Genomic DNA, 25,775 nt, shown 5'->3' on the forward strand with positions numbered 1-25,775 from the left:
CGAGTATTTCCTTCCCTTATTTTTTTTTTAACCCAATTTAATTTAAGTGCTGGGTTAACATGGCAGGCTGAACAAGTTTTAAAACTATGCAATGCATGAATGTAAGAAATGGGGTGATTTTTTTTATGGCAGTCCTTGTTCACTTATTCTAAATTTATTTACACATAATCCTTCCATTTATATAAAAGTCTACCAAATAAAAAAAAAATTAAATAAACTAAAAGACTGGTATCATGTACGGGGGTGCCAGTTCAAAAGAGATATAGCATACACATTAAACATATCTGTATCCAAGAAAGAATGAGAAAAAAACTGAAAAATTAATTAAATTGATAAAATTAAAAAAAATAATTGAAAAAATTAAATTTTGAAAAAAAACAGATTATAATTTTGAAAAAACTTGCCAGTTCAGTTTCTGTTTTATAAACTTGAAACTGAAAAAATCAAACCGAAAAAACCCCGAGTTAAATCGCAAAAAAACCAAGTCATACTGGTTTGAACAAGTTTTTGTTCTAAAATAACCGAAACTAGTCGGTTTGAACCGGTTCCAGTTTCTTTTAAAGAAAAACTGGTTAGATTACTTTTTTTAATAAAAACCGAATCGAACCGAAAATAATCACCAATATTTATACCCATTGATTTCGATAGCCTTTCTCTCAATTTTATAAACAAACACATCAATAGTTAATCTTTGCATATACATATTTATTACCATAATATCTTTAACAAACCAAAAGGGATAATCTCCGTAACTAGTGATTCATTTTGAGGATATTTTCATTGTACAATGTTTACATTAACTTTCCTTTATTTATTCCAAAGCTATCCTTCTTTCTTTCCACGAAGATGATACATCCTCATGATCTTTATCCTTTCCACCATGATATCCTTCAGAAATCCTTCAGAATCTTTTCCCACCACTTGAGTATTACTAAATACATGTATCAAAATTAACTCATTTAGTTTATATTTATAATTATATATCTGTTACAATTATCTTACGATGCAACACATATAATATCAAGTTCATTTTCCTTTCTGTAATAATAACTATTGATACAACTATTTAATAAGTGATCTAATGATAAAAATTTAGGATCAAGGGGTTTATTTTCCATGTGATCTCAGATTCAAACCATGTGGTTGCTAATATGATGATTCATTGGAGGCTTAAATTGTTGTTAACTTCAGAGCCCGTAAGATTAGTCGAAGTGCGTCCAAGTTAGCTCGGACAGCAATGTTAATAATAATAATAAAAATATTGATACACAATAGTAAATAATCATTCTAATCCCCCCTTTCTAATCTAATCCTTAATCAATTTTCTTTTTCGCAGTCAAATAATATATATTTTTAGGCCATGGACCTGCTTCTCATGACTTATTATTTAAAAACAAACATGTTCATTTATTTCTTTCAATAATCATGCCTCGCACTCATTAACGATCAATGCTATTTATTTATCTTTCTATTAAATCTTTATGATTTAAAAAAAAATATGATTGGATTCATCAATTCAAGTCAATATATGTGGCTCATGTTTTATTTTCCTTAATTTTATCCTTACACTTGATTTTTTTTAAAAAAAGGAACTTGAATAATAATAAAAAAAGAATCTAATAAAAAGGAAGGACTTGAATGAAAAAAAAAAGCTTGAAATGTTGTTTTCCACCTCAAATATTTTAACATTTCTGACAACAAGGCAACGACAATGTAGATGTAGCAGGCACCTAATAATATTCTATACTTTTCATGAGTTGTCGTAATACAATTTCAAAGTAAAAGAACACAAACTATAATCGTCATCATCAACAACTTCTTACAATTTTGGACAAACCAAAAGAAACAAAAAGGGATTCATATGTGACGTCATTCGATAGCAACGTGTCACCTAATGCAATGGGTCCAAGAAATGAGAACCTGCCACCTGTAAAATTTGATTTTTTTAAAAAAAATTACCTCCCTAATATCTTATTTGTTTTTATATTTCAAAAACACAATTTAAAAATACTTTAAATTTTTATTTTTTTTTCTTTACTTCAAATTAATATTTTTTTAGTATTTTTAAATTATTTTAATTTGCTAATATTAAAAATAATTTTTTTTAAATAAAAAATTATTATTTTGATGCATTTCCGAGTAACAAATATTTTGAAAAATAACTGTAACTATACTCCCAAATAAGCTCAGATATTATTTCATAAATTACCATTTATATTTTATGGTTTATAAATTGTATAAGAGAATACTTCCTCCCGTAAATTTTAGACTATTTATAAAATTATTATTACATTTCAATTAATAACTAAAAAGTTTTCCTATTAAATATTATAACTTTGTTATTGAATTAAAAAAAACCCATTGCTTCATAATTTTCTACTCATCAGAATCCAACAAGTCAATTCTATCAAAAAGCGTCGACTCTTGATCTCCAAGGATAAATGTGAAAAAATCTAGGCAAAAAAATCTTGTGAAGATTTTTATAAAAAATTTCAAAAATCTTTCTACGAAAAATCTTACTAGTGGACAAATAACTGTATGATCGTGTTGAATTTGTATGTAATTTTTATCTTTTAATTGGAATAAAAAAGAGATGCAAAGAGAGAGAGGTGAGGAAGGAAGGGAGATAGATTAGAAAAGGAAAATGATATGTTGTTTGTCTATTTGTTTTATATTGTATAGGAGAGAAAATTTATTGTTTTATTTTAATTTAATTTTTGAGTTAATTGTATACTGTAATTTTAAGACAAAATAAAAAAATAATAATTATATTATAGAAAGATTTTTGCAATTATCCCTTAAATAAAAAATAAATAGTAATTTTAGAATACTTTGATTTTTATTTTATTTTTTTGCTGCATATTGATTAGATAGATTTTTAAAATCACCACGAACATGTTTGACAATTAATTTGGTATTATCATTATTATATTCATATACACCTCTCACATATTATAACATCATGGATTAAAGAATCCTTAGTATCTTTGACATAAATAAATAAATAAATAAAATGAATGAATCGTGGACTGACAGGAAATGCATCCACCTGGCTTCATTAAGATAAAATATAGCTCATTTCATTTCTCTTGTGCCATGAGGCATTTTGTTTAAAAAAATAAAATAAAAAATTAATTTTTTTAAAAAATATTATTTGAAGACACTTCCTAACAACACCGTAGTATTTCGGCCCACCTTAAAGCTCCGTCTGCCGAGATTAATATGCGACTCTATTTTCTTAGGCCTGGTTCCTGAGCTCTTGGTAGTTGGGTTTGGACTATTAATTTTGGGCACATGTGCTGGGCTGATCTAAATAAATACAGCGGAGGCAGTCAATAATCAATTCTGCATGATTGCTCCTGCCTCCCACAAGGCCGAGCAAGAAATTGTTTCCCTGAGAGACCTAAATTTATCAAATTTTAAATTTGATTTTTAATAGTGTTCGAATTTTTCTAGGTAATTATTCATCTTAACTTCAGAATTCATGAGATTAGTTAAGCTATACATAAATTGACCCGGACATCCTATTAATAAAAAAAATTATTTGATTTTTTCTGAAATTACTCAATTAATCAGATATTAAATTCATTTTTTTAATAATTATGAGTTGGAGTCTTTTCTAATGCTACTAGAATTTTATATAGTTATCAAATTTTAGGGTTTAGGAGATTAGTTGAGATACACGCAAGCTAATCTGAATACCTATATTAATAATAATAAAAATATTATTTTAATATATTGTATTTCTCTGACTTTTTTTTCTGGGGTTGAAAAAAATGGCAGAATCAAATTGCCAGCCTCAACCTTGTTTAGATTCATTTTGAGACAAATAGTTTGGTAAAAAAGTTAGGAGTTGTGGTGTTTGTTGAGTCGGCTCTTGTGTAAGCTAAGTTTATAATTAAACAATCCAAGAGCAGTTTAATATTTTTTCTAGTGCTGATCCTATCCGATATCCACCCAAAAGAAGGTTAAAATTAAACCTTCTTTTTATGCCCTTGCTTATGTTGTTTTGATCACCTAATCTTATTATACGAAAATTTGATGTGTACAATACGTTACAATTACAATTACAGGATATATTAAAATAGCTGGGTATTTCACTGTAGCAATCCTTGGTAGTTATAATTTTTTCCTTAATTTTTTTTTTTAATCATAGCAATCTATGACCAATTTGATGACTGATTTCTTAAAAAATTGTTCAAAAAAGATGAAGTTCAAAAAAAAAAATAAACTAGAATGTAAAATAATAAGAAATCTTGTAACCAGTCTCAAATTTGCAAAAATAGTCATGTTTAGCCCACATACTTTTTTTTCTTACTCTACAATCCATTTAGTTTTTTTAATTTAAATTTTGATTTAAAAATTTATTTTTTTAACATTTCAGTCCTTGGATTTGGAAGAGATTCATCTGAAAAGTGTGAAGAAGAGACAAAGTTATCGTTTCACCATAATTCAAAAATAAAAAAGTTTGATCTTGGTATTAACGTGTTCCATTCAACGAGAGAGTTTTCTTTGAGGTATTTTTAAACTTTCATTTTTTAGGTGGTTTTTTAAGGTTACAGATAGGTTTATCATAATTTTGAAGGTGTTTTGAGTTAAAAACAAAGCTGAAAAACATGTTTTTGGGTCAAAGGAGCATAAATTTTAATTTTTCAGCCACCACAATGGTTAGAATTTTAGAAAAATAGATGATGTGCTGACTATTTTTTTTTGAAAAAAATTAGGGCGGACAACATGTCTTCTATTCCAGGTACAATTATAAAAAAGGCCTGGTTTGCCAGGCCTAACAGCACCTGATTTTTTTTATTTCAATTAATTTTTTTAAGAAAAACTTAATTATATTTATATTAATACCTTTTGTCTCTTTTATTTTGTTTAGAAAACCTCTTTTAAATGATGATGATTTTTTGGTTATATGTTTAATGTTTGAAGATGTTTTTTCAATTTATTTATGATTTTTATTTTTATCTTATGTATAATTGAACTATATTTTTGAAAATAAAAGTATTTATTTTTAGATAATATTTCTAATATGTGTAACTTTGTATATTATTTATTTTTTTCTTTTATTTTGTTAAATCAATTTAATATGTTTATCTGTTTTCATTATCGTTTGATCAAATAAAAAATATTTTAATTAACACAAATTAACAAATATAATTGTGTAAACGTCTCATCTAACGAGATTAAATATTTTGATCTATACTTGTCTCTTGATTTTTCATGTTTTATTTTTAGGTGTCATTAATAATTTTTTATTTATTTATTAGTACACATAGTTCTCAGTTTATTTGATTACTTGTACACATATATTTTTTATTTGTACTTAAATTCTTTTTAACTATAAAAATATATTAAAAAACTTATATATACAATTTTTTACGAGGAATAAAAATATTTGATGCACAGCGGAGATAGTATACAATGTATGATGTATACTGTATAGCATAATGAATAACATATAATGAAATGACACACAGAAATCCGATTCTATTGCGAAACAGCATGTATAAATGCGCGTGTTCGCACCACATTTACTTCATCCAAAACACGAGGAGAGCCAGCCAGCCAACAGATAAAACGGGTGCAAAATCCCAGATGGCACAGTACCTCTCCCAACTAACACTATCTCCACCAAAATCGCAACCAATGGCTTCTCTCAGTGGTGGTGCCGCCACCACTTCCCGCCTCCTCCCCTCCGCCTCTCCCGTCCGTCTCTCTATTTGTTCAGCCTCCTCCTCACTCTCTCTTGCCTCCTCTTCCTCTTACTCTCCTTCCTCTCTCAAATGCCTCCGATTCTCTCCCCTCTCACCCCTCATTTTTAAGGATCAGGTCTCACTTCCTCTCCCACTCTATATATAAATAAATTATATTGCGCTGGCTGTTTTTTTTCAGATTGTTTTTTTTCGAGTGTAGAAGCGATCGTCAATGAGCACCGTTGCTGCGGCGTCGGATGCTGCTCAGTTGAAGAGTGCGAGAGAAGATATTAAGGAGCTTCTTAAATCTAAACTTTGCCATCCTATTCTGGTAATACTGTTTTATTATTTATTTTAATTTACTTGATATAAACATTTTTTTTTCTCTTTAAATTTCAATGATCAACTCATAATAAATTGCTTGATTATTTGCTAGCCAAGTAAAAATTTCGCTTTCTAGTTTCTATGCTGATATAATGCTGTTGTTTTCTTTTATAGGTTCGGTTGGGGTGGCATGATGCAGGCACATACAACAAGAACATAGAGGAGTGGCCAAAAAGGGGTGGAGCCAATGGAAGTCTTAGATTTGAAATTGAACTTAAGCATGCAGCCAATGCAGGTAATTGTTTCACATTTTAATTAGTGTAACTAATAATTAGCTTGGTTCTGTAATATTTGTTGCCTGATTAACTGGGATTTTAGGGCTTGTTGATGCATTGAAACTGATTCAGCCTATCAAAGACAAGTATTCTGGTGTGACATATGCGGATTTGTTCCAAATGGCCAGCGCAACTGCTATAGAGGTCTTGGTTGCTCTTCTGTGGATTTAACGTGATTTGTTTGAAATCATTGTCTAAACATTTTATTGATAAATGTGTTGCGGTTTTAGGAAGCCGGAGGCCCCAAAATTCCCATGAAGTATGGCAGGGTGGATGTCTCAGTCCCTGATGAATGCCCTGAAGAGGGGAGGCTTCCCGGTAAGTATTTTCAGTTTGAATCCTTTCTTGTAATAAATGTTTTTCATAAACTTAATGCTTGTTAACTACAGTTTAGTATTGATATCTAAAATTCTAATTGGTGCATAGATGCTGGCCCCCCTAAACCTGCTGATCATTTACGAGAAGTTTTCTATAGAATGGGATTAGATGACAAGGTAATCTTAATTGCATATCATGCTTTGCTTGATGCTATCTCAATGTGTATATTATGTTTGCTGTTTAAGTCTTTAAACTGCAGGAAATAGTTGGATTGTCTGGTGCACACACACTAGGAAGGTCTAGACCAGAACGCAGTGGTTGGGGCAAACCAGAGACGAAGTATACGGTATTAGAGCGACTTCTTCCAATTTTTTAGAATATAAGTATTTCTAGAGTTGCTTAATCGTAGACTGCACAATCATCATTTATTACTGTTATTAATGTGTCATTTCAATATGGAGATTCCATAGACTTTTATGTCTCATTAAGGTTAAATTACTATTAACTAATTGATTCCATATGCAACAGTAGATATAGCTTTATGTATATTACACAAGTGAGGAATTCTAGGTGATGGTTCCTAGTGATTTCTCATTCTCATATTCAGAGTTGCCTTGAAAGATTTATGTAATCCTCAATAACCAGTAATCCTGATTGCTCAACCAGTAACTTTGATTTCTATACAGCTTCCTTCTCATTTGACATCACTGTGAACTGGGAGCATATCTTTTGGTCATGGGCTAATAATTGTTCGAATGAGATGCTAGAAACTGACTACTGTCAAACTTTTCCCCCTCTCTATATATTCTCTATTTTCTGGAGAATTGCAACTAGTGATATATGATTATAGCCGCCAGGCAATTCGTAAAGCTAAAACATGCAGTTGAGATGTTAGATCTCTATTACAACTTCCTTATTAACTACTACCGTTTCCTTTGTATTCTTTTTGTCCTTGATAAAACATACAGCTGAGCATTTGACATAGGATTATTGCATGTTTTCCAGTTTACAAATATATGTAACTGATGGTTTATCTTTGATATCACCATCAGGATCCTTTTGTCTCATCTTGCAGCATGTATAGAGGGTAGTAATAGAAACAGTAGTAGCTATAGAAAGCATCGACAGTTGGATATTTACATTTTATCTGCTGCTTGACAGAAAAATGGGCCTGGAGCACCAGGAGGGCAGTCCTGGACAGCAGAATGGCTGAAGTTTGACAATTCCTACTTCAAGGTTTGACAATAAGAACGTGCTACTTATACCATAAGAAAGATATAAAAATTTGGGTTGGGGAGTGGGGGTGTTACAATGCTTTGCTGAATATGATTTACCTGCACAGGATATTAAAGAAAGAAAGGATGAAGATCTACTTGTATTGCCAACTGATGCTGCTCTTTTTGAAGATCCTTCATTCAAGGTAAAATGGATTGAGGTTTGAGAGTAAGATGGTCAAGAAGCACATAACAATCTTTTTAATCAGCTATGCATTGCATAAACTGCAGGTGTATGCAGAGAAATATGCTGAAGATAAGGAGGCATTCTTCAAGGATTATGCTGAAGCCCATGCGAAGCTCAGCAATCTTGGGGCAAAATTTGATCCTCCAGAGGTTTGTTAGCCAAGTGTTGTCCCGAGATGCTCAATTCATGTCTTTCACCTTTACCCACGTTCTAATGATTACTATAACTGCCCTCGAAAATATTTGAAAGGTCCTGGTCAAATGTTCATCTTATATATGCAACTCGGATTTTTCAGAAAAATAATAATTTGAGAGCTTATGATGGCTGATGTTTACGATTTCTAAGCCTTGTAAAATAGTACCTGATTGATGACATGTCATGTGAATGTGCTTTCACTCACAACTGCGCATGCACACATTCTTTCCTTGAACACCGGGGTTAGATCTAACTAACCCTTTGTTAACTTGTCCATGCATGCTTACCTACACACACACACACACACACACAGTCTTTTAAAGTCTTTTTCTATGTTTAATTTATTGGAACTCCCACGATTAGATTCTATTGTAAAGTACAATGGTTGCAATAAAGTTTGTAGCTTGAAAAACTAATTGATGATTTGGTGATCAGGGAATTATGCTAGATGGTGTTGTAGGAGAGAAGTTTGTGGCAGCCAAGTACTCCTCTGGAAAGGTCGTAATTACAAGCAAGTTGTTGCAAAACGTTCTGTTAATTATTAATCATAAAAGTTCCTTGGTTTTTAGTGTTGCATGGATGATTTATATGGCAGAAATATACGCATGCAAAGTGTTCATTTTTTCACTTTTCATGATTCACTGCAGGACTAAAAAACAAGCATCTTGTTTTCTAGTGCCGTTTCTTTTAATAATACAGACAGGATGAAGCTATTTGCAATTTTTGTTAAATCACATATAAAACTTGGAAGTCTAAATGAAGAAGAAAGGAATAAATTCAACTAGTGTTGCCTATTTGAATTGCAGAGAGAGTTGTCAGAGACTATGAAACAGAAGATTAGAGCAGAGTATCAAGCAGTTGGCGGGAGCCCAGATAAGCCTCTCCAGTCTAACTATTTTCTAAATATCATTATTGTGATTGCTGTTCTAGCACTTTTAACATCTCTTCTTGGAAATTAAGTTCTTTTCTGAGGATCCTTATAAGATTAGTGTTGGTCTGTATCCACTCTGCTCTAATTGCGGTGTTTCCTGAGGTGCATGATGAGTTCTGCATGCATCGAAAACCATAATATAGTGAGGTAATGAATGGTTGAAGGATCCGAAACGGAGAGTCAAAGCCAATGCATTTATACGTGAACTCCACTGTCCAGGCCTAAACGGCTCAAGGTTACTCTATACCCAGCCGCGCTCATTTGCAAGTCAAATGCAGAAAGCGAACTCAATTATTACCCAGCCGCACTCTTAAGGCAAACCTCTCTCAATGTTATTATTTTTCAAGTGTCAATCCCACACTTCTTAAAGCATTAAAAACTCATAAAATAATCATTTAATTAAAAAATAACCTCTCAATGCTATTATTTGAATAAAGTTTCAATTATTACTCACTCTCAAAGCAAACCCCAAGGGCAAACAGGCCAACGACAAATAAAGAAGTCCAGCCAAACAAGATTCAAAGCCCTCAAATAGGCACATTAAAAAAAAAAATTAAGGTTTTTGTTTGTTTGATGGAAAGTAATTTTCTGAAAATTATTTTTTAAAATTTTCTGTGTATATTTGCTATTAAAAAAATTAATCAAAAGAAAACACTTTCTAGTCAAAAAATAATTTGACTTGGTTTTCAAGAAAGTGTTTTCTTTTTATTTTGGGCGAGTAACACTTTTTAGAAGTTGTGAAAAATTTAAAAATATCATATTATTTGCTAATTATAATAAATTTGGTCCTTAAACTTTTAATTGTTATATATTTTGTTTTGAATCCTTTTGTTTTTCAATTTTACCCCTTAGAATTTGATTTGATTTATTTTTTATATTAATTTTGATTATTATTTTTATGATTGTTATTTGTTTTTTTTATTTTTTTAATTAAAATTTTTTATATATTAAATTTGATCATTATTCTTTTGATTGTTACTTATTTATTTGAAATAATTTATGAAATTGTAATTATTTATAATTATTATTATTTTAATTTCATTATCTTTCAATTTTTTTATCTGTTAGATTTGATCTTTATTATTTTGATTATTATTTATTTTATTTGAGATAATTTATGAAATTAGATTTTTTTTTTAATTTTATTTTCATTCAACTTTTTAATATGTAAGATTTTTTCTTCATTATTTTAATAAACTTGAAAAAAAATATATTAATAAGTTATTTTCCATGACATAACTAAACACTGGAAAATGTTTTTCAATTTATTTTTCATGACACTACTAAACATAGAAAAATAATTCACTTTTCAAGAATCTACTTTTCAAGGAAACCACTTTCTAAAAAAAAATTATTTTCCAGCAAACAAGCGGGGTTTAAGTTAATTTCTAAGAATAGATGATTTCATTGAAATGAAAGTTTTAACAAAAACAATTAACGTTAATCTTTAAAATAAAAGATTTTATCATTTAAAAAAAGAAACTTTGATTTCTTTCAAAAAGATTTTGATAATGAATGAGACTATCTAAAAGGTTTTGGAATGTCGACTCATAAAGATTCCTTTTAATATGGGTCAAATTTTAATGGATTTTATAATCAAGTTATAAAATTCAATATCAAAACATGCAATGTAATAAATTCATTTTCTTTTTGAAATAGAGAAATGCAAATGTAAAGTGAGAACATTAAAATAATATGTTAACTACAAAACTTGCATGAACATCAAATAAATACATTTATTTTGTGCAAGAGGTTTAGCCAAAGTACATGGGATTTGAAACATATTTTTTTAGCATGATTATAAAGACATGGATAAACACGATAATCATAAGAACAAAAACCCAAGATAACAATTTAATGTTAAGAATAAAAGATCTCAAGTCTCCCTTTATTCATTGATGTATCATCCAAGCAACCAAAAGCACATGTCATGGTTTTTATCATTCATAATGAAAGAAGCATGCAACATTTGAATTAAAGTTTTTTTCATGCACCATCATCTAAAAATCAAAGCACATTTCAAAACTCTAACTTTGTCATTCAAAGTCTAGATTACAAACAAACCCAAAAAAAAAAAAACAAGTTTTGGTTTTTTCTTTCATACATTTGTTTTTTAATCAAAATCATCACATTTATTCTTCTAGTTTTTATTTTTGTTAATAAAGGCATGCAAAACCTATATTAAATACAAATAAGACTTGGAGATTTAAACTTAAAGTTTCATGCATTTTCACATACTTAGTCATCATATGTTTTTTGTATTTTTTTTAAAAACACTCAATATATAAATTAAACTCAACTAAGCCCTTGTTCATGCATTTAAAAATCAAAAGTTGGGTGGTTCCAGTAGAGTGGGGAGGTGTTATTGAGGCTCCTAGTGGTTGTCATGGTGGTGTAGAGAATTTTAGTGGTTTCTTTCTCTAGATTAGGTTTTCTTCTTTTTCTATGGATTGTGCTTTTTTTTCTATATTTTTTTTTCTTTCTTTTCTTCCTCTCTTGTTCCTTTATCCTCTATGGAACTTTCAAGTTCAAAATGAACTAGTTTAGTGATCTAAAAGCCCAACTCTTTTGTTTCTCATGATTTGGGTTTTTTGTTGTTTGGGTATGGTTTTCTCTCCTTTTCTTTCCTTTTTCTTTCTTCTTTTTTGTACAACAACTTTTAGCCTGAGTTGAAACATGTTATTTTCTCTTGTATGGGTAAATTACTCGGCCTACCATAAATAAATGAATATTTTGAGATGTTTAGTTTCCATCTTAACCAAAATCGCAAGAAAATTTCATTTATAGCTCTAGATTTGGCTCAAACAACACATAAAGGTCTAACTTCGTAAATTTGCAACTTGTTAGCCCAAATATCCAGAATTAGCCCAATTAGTTCCTTTTGGATCTACTTAGTTTTAGATCTTGTAATAGGTCTAACTAGTACCTCTAATGGATCCTTTATTGATACTTATTGAATCACACGTTTCCCCTTATCCTCAAAAGAATTCAACATTAAACCATCATCTTATTTGGATGTTAACCTGCTTTTGAAAGACATAATAACCTGATTTTATGATTTTGATTTTTTTTATACAAATTAGATAACAACTAGTACTCTCATGGATAAAGAGATCTAAAACCTACAATCAAATTGATCCTTCCCAAGTAAAGCTAAATTCAGGCTTGTGATTAAGCTGACACAATAATAACTTATATCAAGGCACTAAAACTATAAGTAATCAATCCACACCCAACATCTATAATCAAGATGCAAACGAGAAGCATAAAAGATATCATAGAGCTTGCTTAATTCTTTGATAAGTCAAAATTGTTCTTGATTAGGCTAATTCAAGATATTTGGGTTAACAAGTTGCGAATATGTCAAACTAGACCTTTGTATATTGTTTGGGTTATATCTAAAGTTACAGATGGAATTTTGTTGTGTGTTAATTGGGATAGAAACTAAACATCTCGAGTTTTCCATCCATATATGGTAGGTTCAGTAATTATTTCAGATGAGAGAGAATGATGTGTTTGAAGTCAGGTCAGAAGTTCTTGTGCTGGTTTTGCTATTTATTTTCTTATGATTTGTGGACTTATTATTTAGCAAGGATTTCTTTTCTACTAGGAAAGTATAGGTGGCAACAATTAAGATTATTTTGGCAAGGTTTTTCATGTCAGCAACTTGTATTTCTTTTTGTTTTGCGGATTTTTCTATTAGCAATGTTTCCTTATCATTCAAGGACATTAGAGGCGGGTTTTTAACTTATTTTTCCTAATGCGTAGTCTTATGCTAATAAACATAATTTTTTATCTAACCATTGAATCAAGATGAGATTTTACCAGAAGTTTCTAGAAGTCTTGTTTTATATTGGGTTAAAATATCAACTCAATAGGACATCAGGAAAGTCTTGCGATAAGGTCCAAAAGCTATTATACGGGGAATTGCACTAGTTTCCCAATTGATTTATGATTCTTTTTTCTATTTTATTTAGAAATTTTTATTATTTTTCCATCATTATTTAAGATATTTTACATTGTATAAATAAGATTATTTAGCTTGTATTTAGGTTTTTAAAAATTAATAAGAGATAGATTGATTATTCAAAAATAAAACTTGTGTAAGAGTTTGCTCCAACTCTTAGTTTCTCATAGATCTAGATATCTTAAGTTTTTCATCCAGATAAGAGAAAAAGACATATTTGAAGTCAAGCTAGAAGTTGTTGTATGAGTTTTGCTATTTGTTTCCTTATGATTTGTGGACTTCAGTCAATATAAAACAATACCTTTAAAAACTCCTGGTAAACTTTCAACTCAATTCAATAGTCAGATTGAAAATTATGTTTGTTAGCGTAAAGTTATGCATTATAAAAAATAAGCCAACAAACCACCTCTAATGTCCTTAAATGATAAGGAAACCTTGCCAATGAAAAAATCCATAAAAAAAAAACACAAGTTGTTGACATGGAAACCCTTGCCAAGACAATCTTAATTTTTTCTTTCTATGATTTTCTTATGGAAAAGGAATCTTTTCTAAATAAAAACTCTACAAATTATTAGAAAATAAATAGCAAAACTCGTACAACAACTTTTGACCTAACTTGAGAAGAGAGAAAAATGGTGGTCCAAAGTTCAGCCAAAAGCTCTTGGAAAAAATGAGAAGAAATATAAAATATACATGTATGCATAAAAAAAAAAGTGAACATCCCCCTGGTCTCTTCAAAACGACATCATTTTGGTGTCTTAGGCTATATTTCCCCTCCCTCAATTCGGTGCAACACACCGTTTTGTTTCATTAAAGTATACACACACAAACATTTTCTTTTATTATTAATTCTTTGTCTTTTTCTTTACTTAGAAGTTACTCCTCATACTTCTAATTTCTCTAGTCTTTGTCAAATTTGGAGATATTTTCCTTGACTTCTTTCAATTAAGCCTTAATGAAATTCAAAATTGTTCTCCAATGCCATCACCTTTTACATTTCAGTACTTGGGCTTTCAATTTATGCAATTTCAGTCAGATTGATCTCAAATCTCAATTCGTTTCTTCAATTAAACATCTAATTAAATTAATAAGGTCAACAAGTTTCAACGCCTTTTCTATTTTGGTTTTTGGTATTTTAATTCTTATAATTTTGGTCAAATTGACTCTAAATTTTTATTTTTCTCCTCGTTGAAGTCCTTGATTAAATTAATAGGATCCCTAAATTTTAATGTCTTTTCCATTGTGGTTATTGGTTCCTTAATTCTTTTATTTTTTATCAAATTGACTCTAAATTTTAATTTTTCTCTTCAATTATGTCTGTAATTGAGTGAATTGAAATTCCAAACTTTTATATTCCTTTTATTTAGGTGATTGGCTTGCAAATTTAGCCATTTTCGCCCTTAATTCCAATCTTTCTCCTTACCTAAACCCACAATTGAATTAATTAGACTTTTAAATTTTATCATCTTTTTTATTTTGACCCTTGATTTTTCAATTTATGCAAATATGATCAATTTCATCTCTTTATTCAATTTTCTTCAATTAAACCCCAAATTGCATACCAGCATGATTTTTTGACTAGTTATAAATTGAATTCTTGCATAATTGCAATTAGAGACTGTATTTTTTTAATATTTTTTTAAAATGACTATTTCTGAAAAAGACATTCTTTTTTTTGAATTTTTGGGAAATTTTAGGGTTAAAAACTGAATAGTGGTAATAATAATAATAATAAAGGCAAGATCACTAATATACTCAAGCTGCTTGGGGAAATTCTCCAATCCCAGCTATCGTTTTCGATTTAATTTCGTTTTTTCCTTTTTTTTTTTAAAAAAAAATAGTTGAGTTTGGTTTTGCGCTTTTTTTTCTTGCTTTTTCGGCGGAGACATCTGGATGGGGAAGTGATAACGTGCGGCGACTTGCGTTGGCAATTTGTAGACCCTGCAAAAGCGGTCGGTTAGAATTAGCCCACCCATTGGCTACGCTATCAATCAAACCCCGTCTAACAAAACAAGGAATAATATTTTGTTTTCCCATTCATCAGAAACAATATTCCTGCCACGTGGCAATCCATCCCTTTATGTGTTCCCATCAAACTTCTACTTAACCACAACAACTACAGCGGCAGCTATCGATCCTTCCTCAACCTCTCTCTTTGACGCGTCAAAAGCCACCCTCGAATATGAAAATAATTGATGATTTTGCAGTTTAATTTTATTATCATAGCTATAAAAACACAATTAAATATTAAATAATACGTTGTGATTTGTTGAACTAAGATTGTACAAAAATATCCCCACTTGATTAGATTGTCACCAGATAATTAGTTTGCGCTACATCGTGGTTCCAGGGATTTTTTTAGTGTAAATAAATATTCATATATTATTAATATGAAAAAATATTAATTATTAACTCAAATCTTACATGTAAATTTAATAAAATAAATTAAGAATTATAAGCTCTAATAAATATTAAAAAGAATCCAACCACTACAAAGGTAACTAGAAAATTAGGGGGTGTTATTTTTGTTAAAAAAACCTTTTCTCTCTTTAACAGTAGTCCAATAACTTTTTTCTTTCTTCCTCAAATTTAAGAACTGAAATGTAAATAAAATAAATTATTGAACTAAATTGTATAATTTCCAAACTAAATGAGCTAAAAATAAAGTTGGACAAAATCTTAAACCTAAAGGCATTAACACCATATTCTTGTTTTATTTATGGGATACCATTTCACCGAGAGTTTAATTTTAATCCTTTTATTTTTTATTTTTGCAAATAAAAAAATTAAATTATTTTTTGTAAAATCAAGAACTAACCCGATATCAAGATTTTTTTTAGACTGCAATAACTCGAAAAAAAGTAACATGAATCAATTATTAAATCAAATTATTAATTAATATAATATAAAATGATGAAATTAAGAAAAAAAACTTGATGAGTGAATTGGAAAAGAAGAAGAAGAAATAATGGAGCAAAACAGAAAAAATATATTCTTTTTAAATAAAGAGTTGTCATTTTACTTTACTTTCTATTTCAATCCCCCCATTTTTAATTATCCGCAGGCAATCAAATCAAATTTCTCCTTACAAATTCAGAAACCAAATCAATGTTGGGGTCTTTTTTCTAACACTATGGAAACCCAAAAAAATGGAGCATGAAAGAAATTATCTAACCCAATCAGTAGTGCAATGCAATGTATAATGATAAAATTAAAAAAACAAATTTGATAATCAAAGTAAAAAAAATAAAAAATAAAAATAATGAAAACACTTTGCAAATCTACGGTGTTTCCAGGTCATAGTAAAATTCTAAAATCTCTCTCTCTTTTTTAATTTGATCGGGTTTGTGTTTGCAGGGCGTGTTTGGAAGTGTTTATGCTTATACTTTTAGATGTTTTTTAAAATTATTTTTTATTTGAAAAAACATCAAACTAATATCTTTTTTACTGTTTTATAATGATTTTGATACATTAATTTTAAAAATTAAAAATAAATTATTTTAATATATTTTAAATATAAAACCTATTTGAAAAAAAATTCTACATCACAATCCCAAATATTAAGTCCAAGTGTTCGATTGGAGGGGCAAACCATCAGAACATTCATCCTGTTTCTGTTTGGCAAATAGATTCACAAAACAAACGAAAGCTATTCGCTCGAAGAAGAATAAAAAAAGCATTGTTGGGATTCGAACAAAACTTTTCACCTCTTCTGGAAGGAGAAAAAGTGAAGTTGAAAAGACACGGGAACATAGCATAGGATATATACCAGCAAAATTCGTATCATTTAAGGCACCATTGTGCGGTTTAGTCATGCTTTTAAAACTTTTATTTTTTTTATTTTAAATTAATTTTTTAATATTTTTATATCTTTTAAATTATTGATGTAAAAAACAAATTTTTTTTTCCCTCTTTCCTCTCTCTTCCTCTCCCTTTAAAATTTGCACTAGCCATTTAAAATTTCACACTTATCTTCTTAGTTATTAATATTTCAACTTTTATTTTTTTTATTTATAATTTTTATTCCTAATCCTTTTATAAAAATATTAATTTTTTTTAATTATATTTTTCAATCTTAATTTGTTATATATTAATTTTTTCAATTTAATCCTTATTCATCTCAAATTTTATTCTTAATTATTTTGTAAAAAAATTATTTGCTTTTAATTTCACTCTTAAATCCCAAATTTATGATATATATATATATATATATATATATATATATATATATATATATATTATTTTTTGATCCCTGTTCTTTTGATTTTTATTTTTTTTCTTTGACTTATTGTAGAATTTTTATTTGTTTTTAATTTCATAGTTCAATCCTAATTTGTGATCATCATTTTTTTTTATTAGATCCTCGCTCTTTTGATTTTTTTTTGTCCTTTTGTTGAACAGATTTGTCTTTTTAATTTTACCTTTCAATAAAAAAATTTATAGTTTTTCTCTAATTTATTTTTTATTTCAACTTTGATTATCATTTTTTTAATTATTATTTTTAGTTTTGGATTCCTTTTGTATTATTGATTTTTTTCAATTTTATTATTGAATATTTAATGGTTGAGTTTTTTTTCAGATATGTTACTTTTGGTTTAATGGCCTGAGTTATGATTTTGAAAAGTTAATGCGAGTTGATATTCTTTTTTGAAAAACTTATTGTCTTTTTTTATTTTATCATTCGATGTTGTTTTTTTTTTTAAAAAAAAATAGGCCATATGGTTTCCTTCATTTTTTTATCAGGTTATCCTGATCTCATGACTTGGATCGCGAGTTTGACGAGTTAACTTTCCCTTTACAACCCAGGTTATAGTCTTGCTATCTTAGATTGACTCGGGCTAAGTTTTTTTAAAATTTTTTTATCCAATCTCGTCATTTCATATTTATTTGACTAAAAATTTAGCTACATTATTATATTCAATTTTGAATTTTTTTTTCTAGATTATCATGATACTTTTTTTTTTAATTTGGTCAATCCATTATCATTTTTTTTATTATTTAATTGAAATAAAAAGTAATTTATTTAATCTAATTGTATCGGGTTATAATTTTTTTCTTAACAAAAACACACTAATAACACTTAAATATTATTTTTTTATAAAAAAAATAATATAGTCTCACAGTATAGCACTGCAGAGATCTTGAAATTAATAAACAGGAACGACTCTCTTTCATCCAAAACAATAATAATAATAGTAAAGGGACACCAAGTGTATCTGTGTATATGGTTCAAAAATAAAAATGCACGCCTTGAATAAGAAATCCTCGTAGGAAGACACGTAGTCAGATTCCATTGAATGCGTGGCAGCCATGACACCTCTAAGCTCTAGCATTATTGAATGCAGTCATATTTTCATGAAATTTGCAGTCCAAATTTAACATTTGAATAACGAACGCACGTAGGATAAGCTGCGCTTAATTTATACAGCGCGTGTTTAGAAACGTGCAGTGTGGTTATAATTTTTTTTAAAAAATTATTTTGATATAATATATTAAAATAATTTAAAAATATTAATTTAAAGTAAAAAAAGTAAAAATTTTTATTTTTTAAAATATAAAAACAAATAAAACCCTAATATTATCCAAAGTAATCAATCAGGCAGGCACGGATTTGCGGGGGTGATATTTCGATGAGAGTGTGTTCCTGTCATCTTGGAAATCAATGCTCTATCTGGTCTGGTCTATAGCAGTGAAAGAAAGAAAGAAAGAAATGTGTGAGATGTCCAGTTGTACATGATGTCGAGAAACAAGGATATCAATCCACGTGTATAGAAAGCGAAGGAACCTCGCCTTTTTCATATTTGAAAACAAAACGGTTAAATCCATGGTCTTCAAATCCGGCTCGGGGTTGACCTGTTCCAGGAAACGATCTCTGGGTTACATAAATTTACGTGAGTTAATTTTAAAAAATAAAATAAAAAATATTTTTTAAAAAATTAAGAAATAATTTATATGAATGTAGTTATAAAATTTTAAAAAATATTTTTAAAATTTTTTATATCCCATATTAAAAAGATATTATTTTCTCCTTTTAAGTTAAAATATTTTTATCCTACATAAAAAATACATTTTTTTCTTATAAATATAGAATATACACACACCCAAATGAGCTTCTAATTTACTAGAAAAATAAATTTTTTGTAGTATTTATATAATAATCTTTGATATCAACTAATAATTAATAAAACAATAATAAACTCACGCCAATAAGATGAGACCAGACAACTGATACCATGTCTATTTTTGTCTTCCGTCGTAATTTGTTTTTGACTCTTAAAATAGAAACACTCTATCGTAGACGTTTTGTTTTGGGGAGCACACATTAAAAATAAAAAAAGCACCTACACATAAAAAGTGTTCGTATATTAGTTTACTTTATTTTTGGAACCATCACCCAATAGAATTTGTTCAATCTTTGAATAAATGCGTATTTAAAAATTAATTTTTTAGTTTATTAAAAAAACCAGAAAATTTTATTGAATTATAGAAGGTACACGAATTTCGGGTTAACCTGACGTATTACTTAAATTTGTATAATCAACTGTAGCCTTGATTTTTTATGTTTTTAGACTTGGTTAGAATCCTGGATTATTCAAATCCTGATTTAACCTGTTAAATTTGATCGAATCTAATAAATATATAGGATGTATTTGATTTTGTTAAATCTAGTAGATCATTCAACCAAAACGAAATATAACTTTCCTTTTTCCTTTTAAGAGAGTTGATTCTTTAGTACTTAAATCTAGTATATTGTTTTTTTTTTTGGTATTAATTTCATCTCTTTTCAAAGGTTGTCGTCACTCAATCATCATAAGAAAACAACCATGCCTCAAGCATGTATGGTACATTGACCCATGACACTTTGTTTTTTAACATTCAACCAAAACGAAGGAGAACTTTCCGTTCATGGGAGTTGATTCTGTAGTAATCAAATAACGCGTCTTGAATTTAAGTGTGAACAAATACACATTGATTTTTGTTTTTGTAGGAACACAGTGAACATTCAACTTCTTTGAAATAATTTTTTTTTTTATTAGCACTCCTAATTATTATTATTTTTTAAAAAAACGCGCCTCAAGCGTGTATCCACATTGACTGATGAGACGTCGTTTTTTAACACTGAACCAGAACGAAATAGAACTTTCCTGACAAGAGAGAAGCACTGTTTTTTTCGCTTTTTAGTTTTTCTTTTTGCGGTTAAAAAGCGGGCGTCTTTTTTATCAACTTTATTTACCCCAACGACCAACCAAACCAGAAGGCCGTAAGATAGAAAAAGGCAAAAAGAAAACTACCCGAGTAATCATAATGACAAAGGTCCGTTACCATAGGCTGGCGGGTTCCACGAGTCTTCTTCTCTTCTCCACTCTCCCTCCTTTTCTCTGCAAAAACCCTGCACAGAAGAAGAGGACATGGACCCCTCCGCAACCCCTCTTCTGCTTCCCCCTCCCTCTCTGACACCTCCCTGACTGCAATCACAAATCTCTGTACATCAATATTCCCTTTTTGTTTTTTTTAAAAAACCCGAACATGTCTCAGTTTCCGTCCATCTTCTTCAAAATACAATAAAATACTCAAAATCGCAGTTCCAATATCAACCGTCAGATTCAAGTTCCCACCATGGTTTCTATTCTGTACATTTCTCATCCATCTGTGACCGCCGCTTTCTCTGTGCACTGAAAAGAACCACTGATCCACAAAACAATGCCCTCTCCTTCTAGAATTATTACACAATCACCATGAAAACCACACCGTTTCATCTCTTGATCAAACTTGCTTTCCTTTCTCCTTGCTATGGGCTGTGGAGGATCTAAGGTGGATGATTTACCACTAGTAACTCTCTGCAGAGAGCGCAAAGAAGAAATCAAAGCTGCTTCCGACCACCGCTACGCTCTCGCTGCTGCACACGTGGCTTATTTCCATTCACTCAGGGAAGTTGGCGGCGCGATTCGCCGATTTGTCGATGAAGGGCTCGTGATCGCCTCTTCCTCTACTTCTGCTGCCTCTCCCGTACTAACATTACCGCCTCGCGAAGGAAAATCCAGGCAAAAATCGAAGGATTCCTCTGCTTCAACCTCACTTTCGCACTCTGCAGACAGCAAAAGTAAAGACGACGAGGTTGAAGATTCGCATTTGCATTTGTCTTCCGGGTCGGATTCCGAATCGGACTCATCGGGTCATATCCGCTTTCATGACACCCCTGAAGAGGAAGAAGAAGCCGAAAGAGAGGTGCCTCCAACCTCTTACAATAATAATTTTACTGATTATCAACAACCTCAAGGAAATTGGGGCTTTCCTAATTATTCAGGAGATAACCCGTACCATAACCAGTACCCGTATCCATACTCACATGAGAATTCGTATTCTAACACGTTTTATATGAAAAGGTCTGCTACCCCGGCCAAAAAGGTGGTGTATGAGGACCCGTCTGTAAATGGGTTTTCAGGTTATTATGGAGGTGGGTATTTTGGGTACCCGATGATGGGATCGCCCGCAAGACAGCCATCTCCCGAAAAGCCACCACCGGTGCCACCATCGCCACCGAAAGTGTCGACATGGGATTATTTCAACGTGTTTGATGCATACGATAATGGTGGGAGTGGTGGGTATCCGGGTTATTATCCCAATGCGAGATACGGGTATGGGTCGAGTACCAGTAGCCTGGATTCGAAGGAGGTGAGGGAGAGAGAAGGGATACCTGATTTGGAAGATGAAGCAGAGCAAGAAGCGATGAAAGAGGTTCATAAAGAGAAGAAGAAAGCGAGTGAAGACATGGATTTGAATGGGAAAATGAAATTTAATGAGGAAATGAAGAGGAATTACGGAGAGGGTACTTCAAAATCTGGGCATATTGTAAGTAGTAGTGAGAGTTCAGAGTCAATTAAGGGTAAAGGAATTAAGAGCAGTCTGAGTCCGGATACTATTCAGAGTCCTGATAGCATTGTATCGAAGAGTCCCGGGGAGGGGACTGTGAGGAAAAAGGGGGTCACTTTTGAGGTTGAAGATGCATCTAATGTAACAATGGATGTTGAGTCTTCAAAGCATAGTAGTGTTGCTACTTCTACTACTACATTGTCGGCTCATGGCACAAGGGATCTTCAAGAGGTGGTCAAGGAAATCAGCGATGAGTTTGAGACTGCTTATGATTATGGGAAAGAGGTTGCATTAATGCTTGAGGTGAGCAAGTTGCCTTACCAACACCAGCGAAGAAGTACCCTGCTTAAAGGTAGGATTTTGTTTTGTATTTTAGTTATGCTAGTTATAGTGCTTTTCTTGATTGTTGCTTGGACATAATGCTCAGGTTCCCTTTTGGGTTTATGCTCTCTTTTTTTTGGCGTATTGTCTACCATATGTACTCTCACACCTTTGCAGTCTAGGTTAAAGTTTAGAATGAAAGAAATTATTCTCTCAATGGTTAGATTTCCTTCAAGAATACCCATGGAAAATTTGCTCTATGATATCACACACGACTAGGGATTTGAAATATTGGAAATGATATTAACTTGAATGTTAATTTAATTTAATGCCTCATCCTTTCTTTCTTCCGTTTGATGGGTCCTACTGGAGATAACTTACTTCCCTTGTTATGTCAGATTTAAGTATGATCTCTATCAAATACATTAATTTTGCCGCTCAAGTAAAATTAACATGCCTTGGTGCAGTGATTCTTTCCAGGATCCTGTATTTGGGGTCTTCCCACCCTCCTGCAAGGCCATCAGCACGCATTTCTTCTAGGACAATGAAATTGGCTAAAGCTTATGCTGCCGAACCTGGAAATGACTTTGACCCAAGGCACAGAAACCTTTCATCTACTCTACAGGAAATTTATGCTTGGGAGAAGAAACTATACAAGGAAGTGAAGGTATGGGGCATTGAAGCTTTGGCTTTCTTCTTTGGCTGCCATGATTTTATTTTTCGAATATTCGTCTGATAATTAAGTTTGAGTTCAATACTTGTTAAACAGCTTCCGGTTAATACGCTTACACAAGGAATTTTTTTTTATGCGTCACCAACAAATTATTATACATGGAAATGTCAACTTATTTGTTTTTCTTCCTCACAGTGGATCTTGTTCAAGTGTTTGAGTGTTCAACCGGTCTTCGATTTATAATATTATTTAAACATGCCTGCTAATGATATCTGAGAAAAGGAAATTATCCTTAGAGAAAACAGAAGGGAAAACTCTAAAAAATTAGTTGCCTTTATATTACGAAAGATGTTTTGAGTACTAATTGCTGTGCTATTACTTTAGTTGCTGTTGAATATTTCTTACCATGTGAAGTGTTTCGGCGAATGTTCAGGATGAAGAGCGGCTACGGGTCATGTATGAAAAGCAGTGCAAAAGGTTAAAAATATTGGATGACCGTGGAGCTGAGTCTAGTAAAATTGATGCTACACAGGCTTCAGTAAGAAAATTGCTGACAAAAATCAATGTTTGTATCCGAGCTGTTGATGCTATATCTAGTAAGATACACAGGTTGAGGGATGAAGAATTGGAGCCTCAGATCACTAAGTTGATTCATGGGTATGTTAACAGCTATGCTCCTTGGTCTTTTCAATGCTAAGTAAGCAATTTGGAGTTCATAACTTGCACTTCTTATATGCACAATATGTATTTTAGGTCTTTTAGGGGAAATGTGTGGATGGTTGGTCCTTGGGGACTATTGCTTGCCATTTGTCCATACAAGGATGCAGTATTTTTAGGTTACTCGAACCAGGGTTGATTTGTGACCAAGAACTATAGCGATCTCACACACCATCAATGCTTCTTATCCTGCATTGAGATGAAAAGAAATGGGGCATGTTAGCTGGTAAAGTGACCTTTATCACTGATCTTTACTAAAAGGAATTTAATAAACTGGTTTGAGTCTTGGCTTCTCCTTGTTCACTGAATCATTTGGTTACATGCACAAGTAGATGGACATTTCTGCTGTTTGGACCCATCAATATTCTTCATTTCCAGTTGCTACTTGGTTTAGTTATCATCTTGTACATTTTTAGGGAGTAATGAGGTATTTCACTCAAGTGTTGATAACCCTTGTACACTCTTTCTTGTGGGTCTAGAGGAAATTGTGATACTTGAAGACTTCCGGGTGTTCATATGTCCTAGTGCTGCCATTTGGCATGCATAAATCACTAGAAGATGGGAGAAAAAGCCAACGCATGAGCTTTTTTTTTTGTGATCTCAGTTATTTGTTCTTAGGTGTTTTGTAATCTTCCATTTTTATATGATCATTGACTTTTATTTGCAGATTGATAAGGATGTGGAAGTCCATGCACAAATGTCACCAGAAGCAGTTCCAAGCTATCATGGAAAGCAAAGTTCGCTCTCTTAAGGCACAGAGAGATTCTGGTTTGAAAGCCACAGTTGAACTTGAAATGGAGCTTATCAATTGGTGCGCCTGCTTTAACAACTGGATTAAAACCCAAAAATCCTATGTTGGGTCATTAAATAGGTGGCTTTTAAGGTGTCTTCACCAGGAACCTGAAGAAACCCCTGATGGGATTGCGCCATTTTCCCCAAGTAGGATTGGTGCTCCGCCTATTTTTGTAATTTGCAATGATTGGTACCAGGCAATAGGTAGGGTTTCTGAGGAGGGAGTTGAAAATGCGATGCTTGGTTTTGCTTCAAGTTTGCATCAGTTGTGGGAACGGCAAGGTGAGGAGCAACGACAGAGGATCAAAGCAGAGTACCTTACAAAGGATTTTGAGAAACGGCTTAAAACCCTACGAATGGAGAAGGGAAGGATCGAGCATGAGCATGATGCATCATTAGATAAAAGTACGTCAAAGGTTCCTTCAGATAGTGGAATCTCACCGCTAGATGATCTGAAGGTGGATTTGGATTCAATGAGGAAGAAATTGGAAGAAGAGAGAGCAAGGCACAAGGAAGCGGCCAAATTAGTTCATGATGCAGCTTCTAGTAGTTTACAAGCAGGTTTGGTCCCAATTTTTGAGGCTTTGGGCAGCTTCATTTCAGAATTTTTGAAAGCTCATGAAGAAATTAGGCTTCAAGATGCTGGACGCCCATAGGAAATGCATCAGCATGTTTTACCTGGATCACTTATAATCGATCCGTAGGAAAGGAAAAAAAACAAATATACCATTAGAGATTAGGCACAATGGGTTGAAGAACCACTTGGATAACACAATGAAGTAGAATTGCTTATAGAAATTTGTGAGGTCAAACGTTGTTTCCTTTACAATTGGTTCTTCCCTAACCCTTGAATAGATATGTAGGAAATTTTGTACAGAAATTCATTTATTGGTTGATTGGTTGGGGATGTACCTGGTGTAGCTGGACTGGATGGAGGATTCAGATGGTTTATGTATGTAGACTTTTTGATGTAGGAAAAAAACGTAATTATTTTCATTGAAGTACTTGGTAATGAAATTGAGGAGCTCTACTCATTTTTGTTCCTATACATTTGAATAATCTACGTCTGTCATGTTTTCTTCTGACACGAATTTAGTGATAATATTAATGGAAGGCGAAGGATTGTACCTTGTGATTTTTGGAATGATCAATTCGCAGGTCAGAATGCTTGGCT

At 31.3% G+C, this 25,775-nt stretch overlaps 2 protein-coding genes across 4 annotated transcripts; both read left to right on the forward strand.

Annotated features, from left to right (window-relative positions):
* The first annotated feature begins 5,525 nt into the window (after positions 1-5,525).
* On the forward strand, positions 5,526-9,433 carry LOC133693707 (probable L-ascorbate peroxidase 6, chloroplastic/mitochondrial). 2 transcript variants are annotated; one of them, XM_062114986.1, is made up of 12 exons: positions 5,526-5,832; positions 5,917-6,027; positions 6,195-6,315; positions 6,399-6,499; positions 6,586-6,673; positions 6,782-6,849; positions 6,933-7,019; positions 7,835-7,909; positions 8,016-8,093; positions 8,179-8,283; positions 8,765-8,827; positions 9,136-9,433. In XM_062114986.1, the coding sequence occupies exons 1-12, from the start codon at positions 5,599-5,601 to the stop codon at positions 9,286-9,288; spliced, it is 1,284 nt and encodes a 427-aa protein (XP_061970970.1). In that variant the 5' UTR covers positions 5,526-5,598; the 3' UTR covers positions 9,289-9,433. The 2 variants fall into 2 exon arrangements, with proteins under 2 accessions (XP_061970970.1, XP_061970971.1); XM_062114987.1 differs by lacking the exon at positions 9,136-9,433 and adding an exon at positions 8,977-9,049.
* Positions 9,434-20,500: 11,067 nt separating this feature from the next.
* Positions 20,501-25,647, forward strand: LOC133693151 (protein ROLLING AND ERECT LEAF 2-like). Of its 2 annotated transcripts, none has more exons than XM_062114299.1 (4): positions 20,501-22,450; positions 22,818-23,086; positions 23,526-23,749; positions 24,477-25,647. In XM_062114299.1, the coding sequence occupies exons 1-4, from the start codon at positions 21,019-21,021 to the stop codon at positions 25,255-25,257; spliced, it is 2,706 nt and encodes a 901-aa protein (XP_061970283.1). In that variant the 5' UTR covers positions 20,501-21,018; the 3' UTR covers positions 25,258-25,647. The 2 variants fall into 2 exon arrangements, with proteins under 2 accessions (XP_061970283.1, XP_061970284.1); XM_062114300.1 differs by having other exon boundaries at positions 20,506-22,450; positions 22,887-23,086.
* The last annotated feature ends 128 nt before the right edge of the window (positions 25,648-25,775 follow it).

Source organism: Populus nigra, chromosome 5 (genome assembly GCF_951802175.1).
Source record: "Populus nigra chromosome 5, ddPopNigr1.1, whole genome shotgun sequence".
Taxonomy (NCBI): Eukaryota; Viridiplantae; Streptophyta; class Magnoliopsida; order Malpighiales; family Salicaceae; genus Populus; species Populus nigra.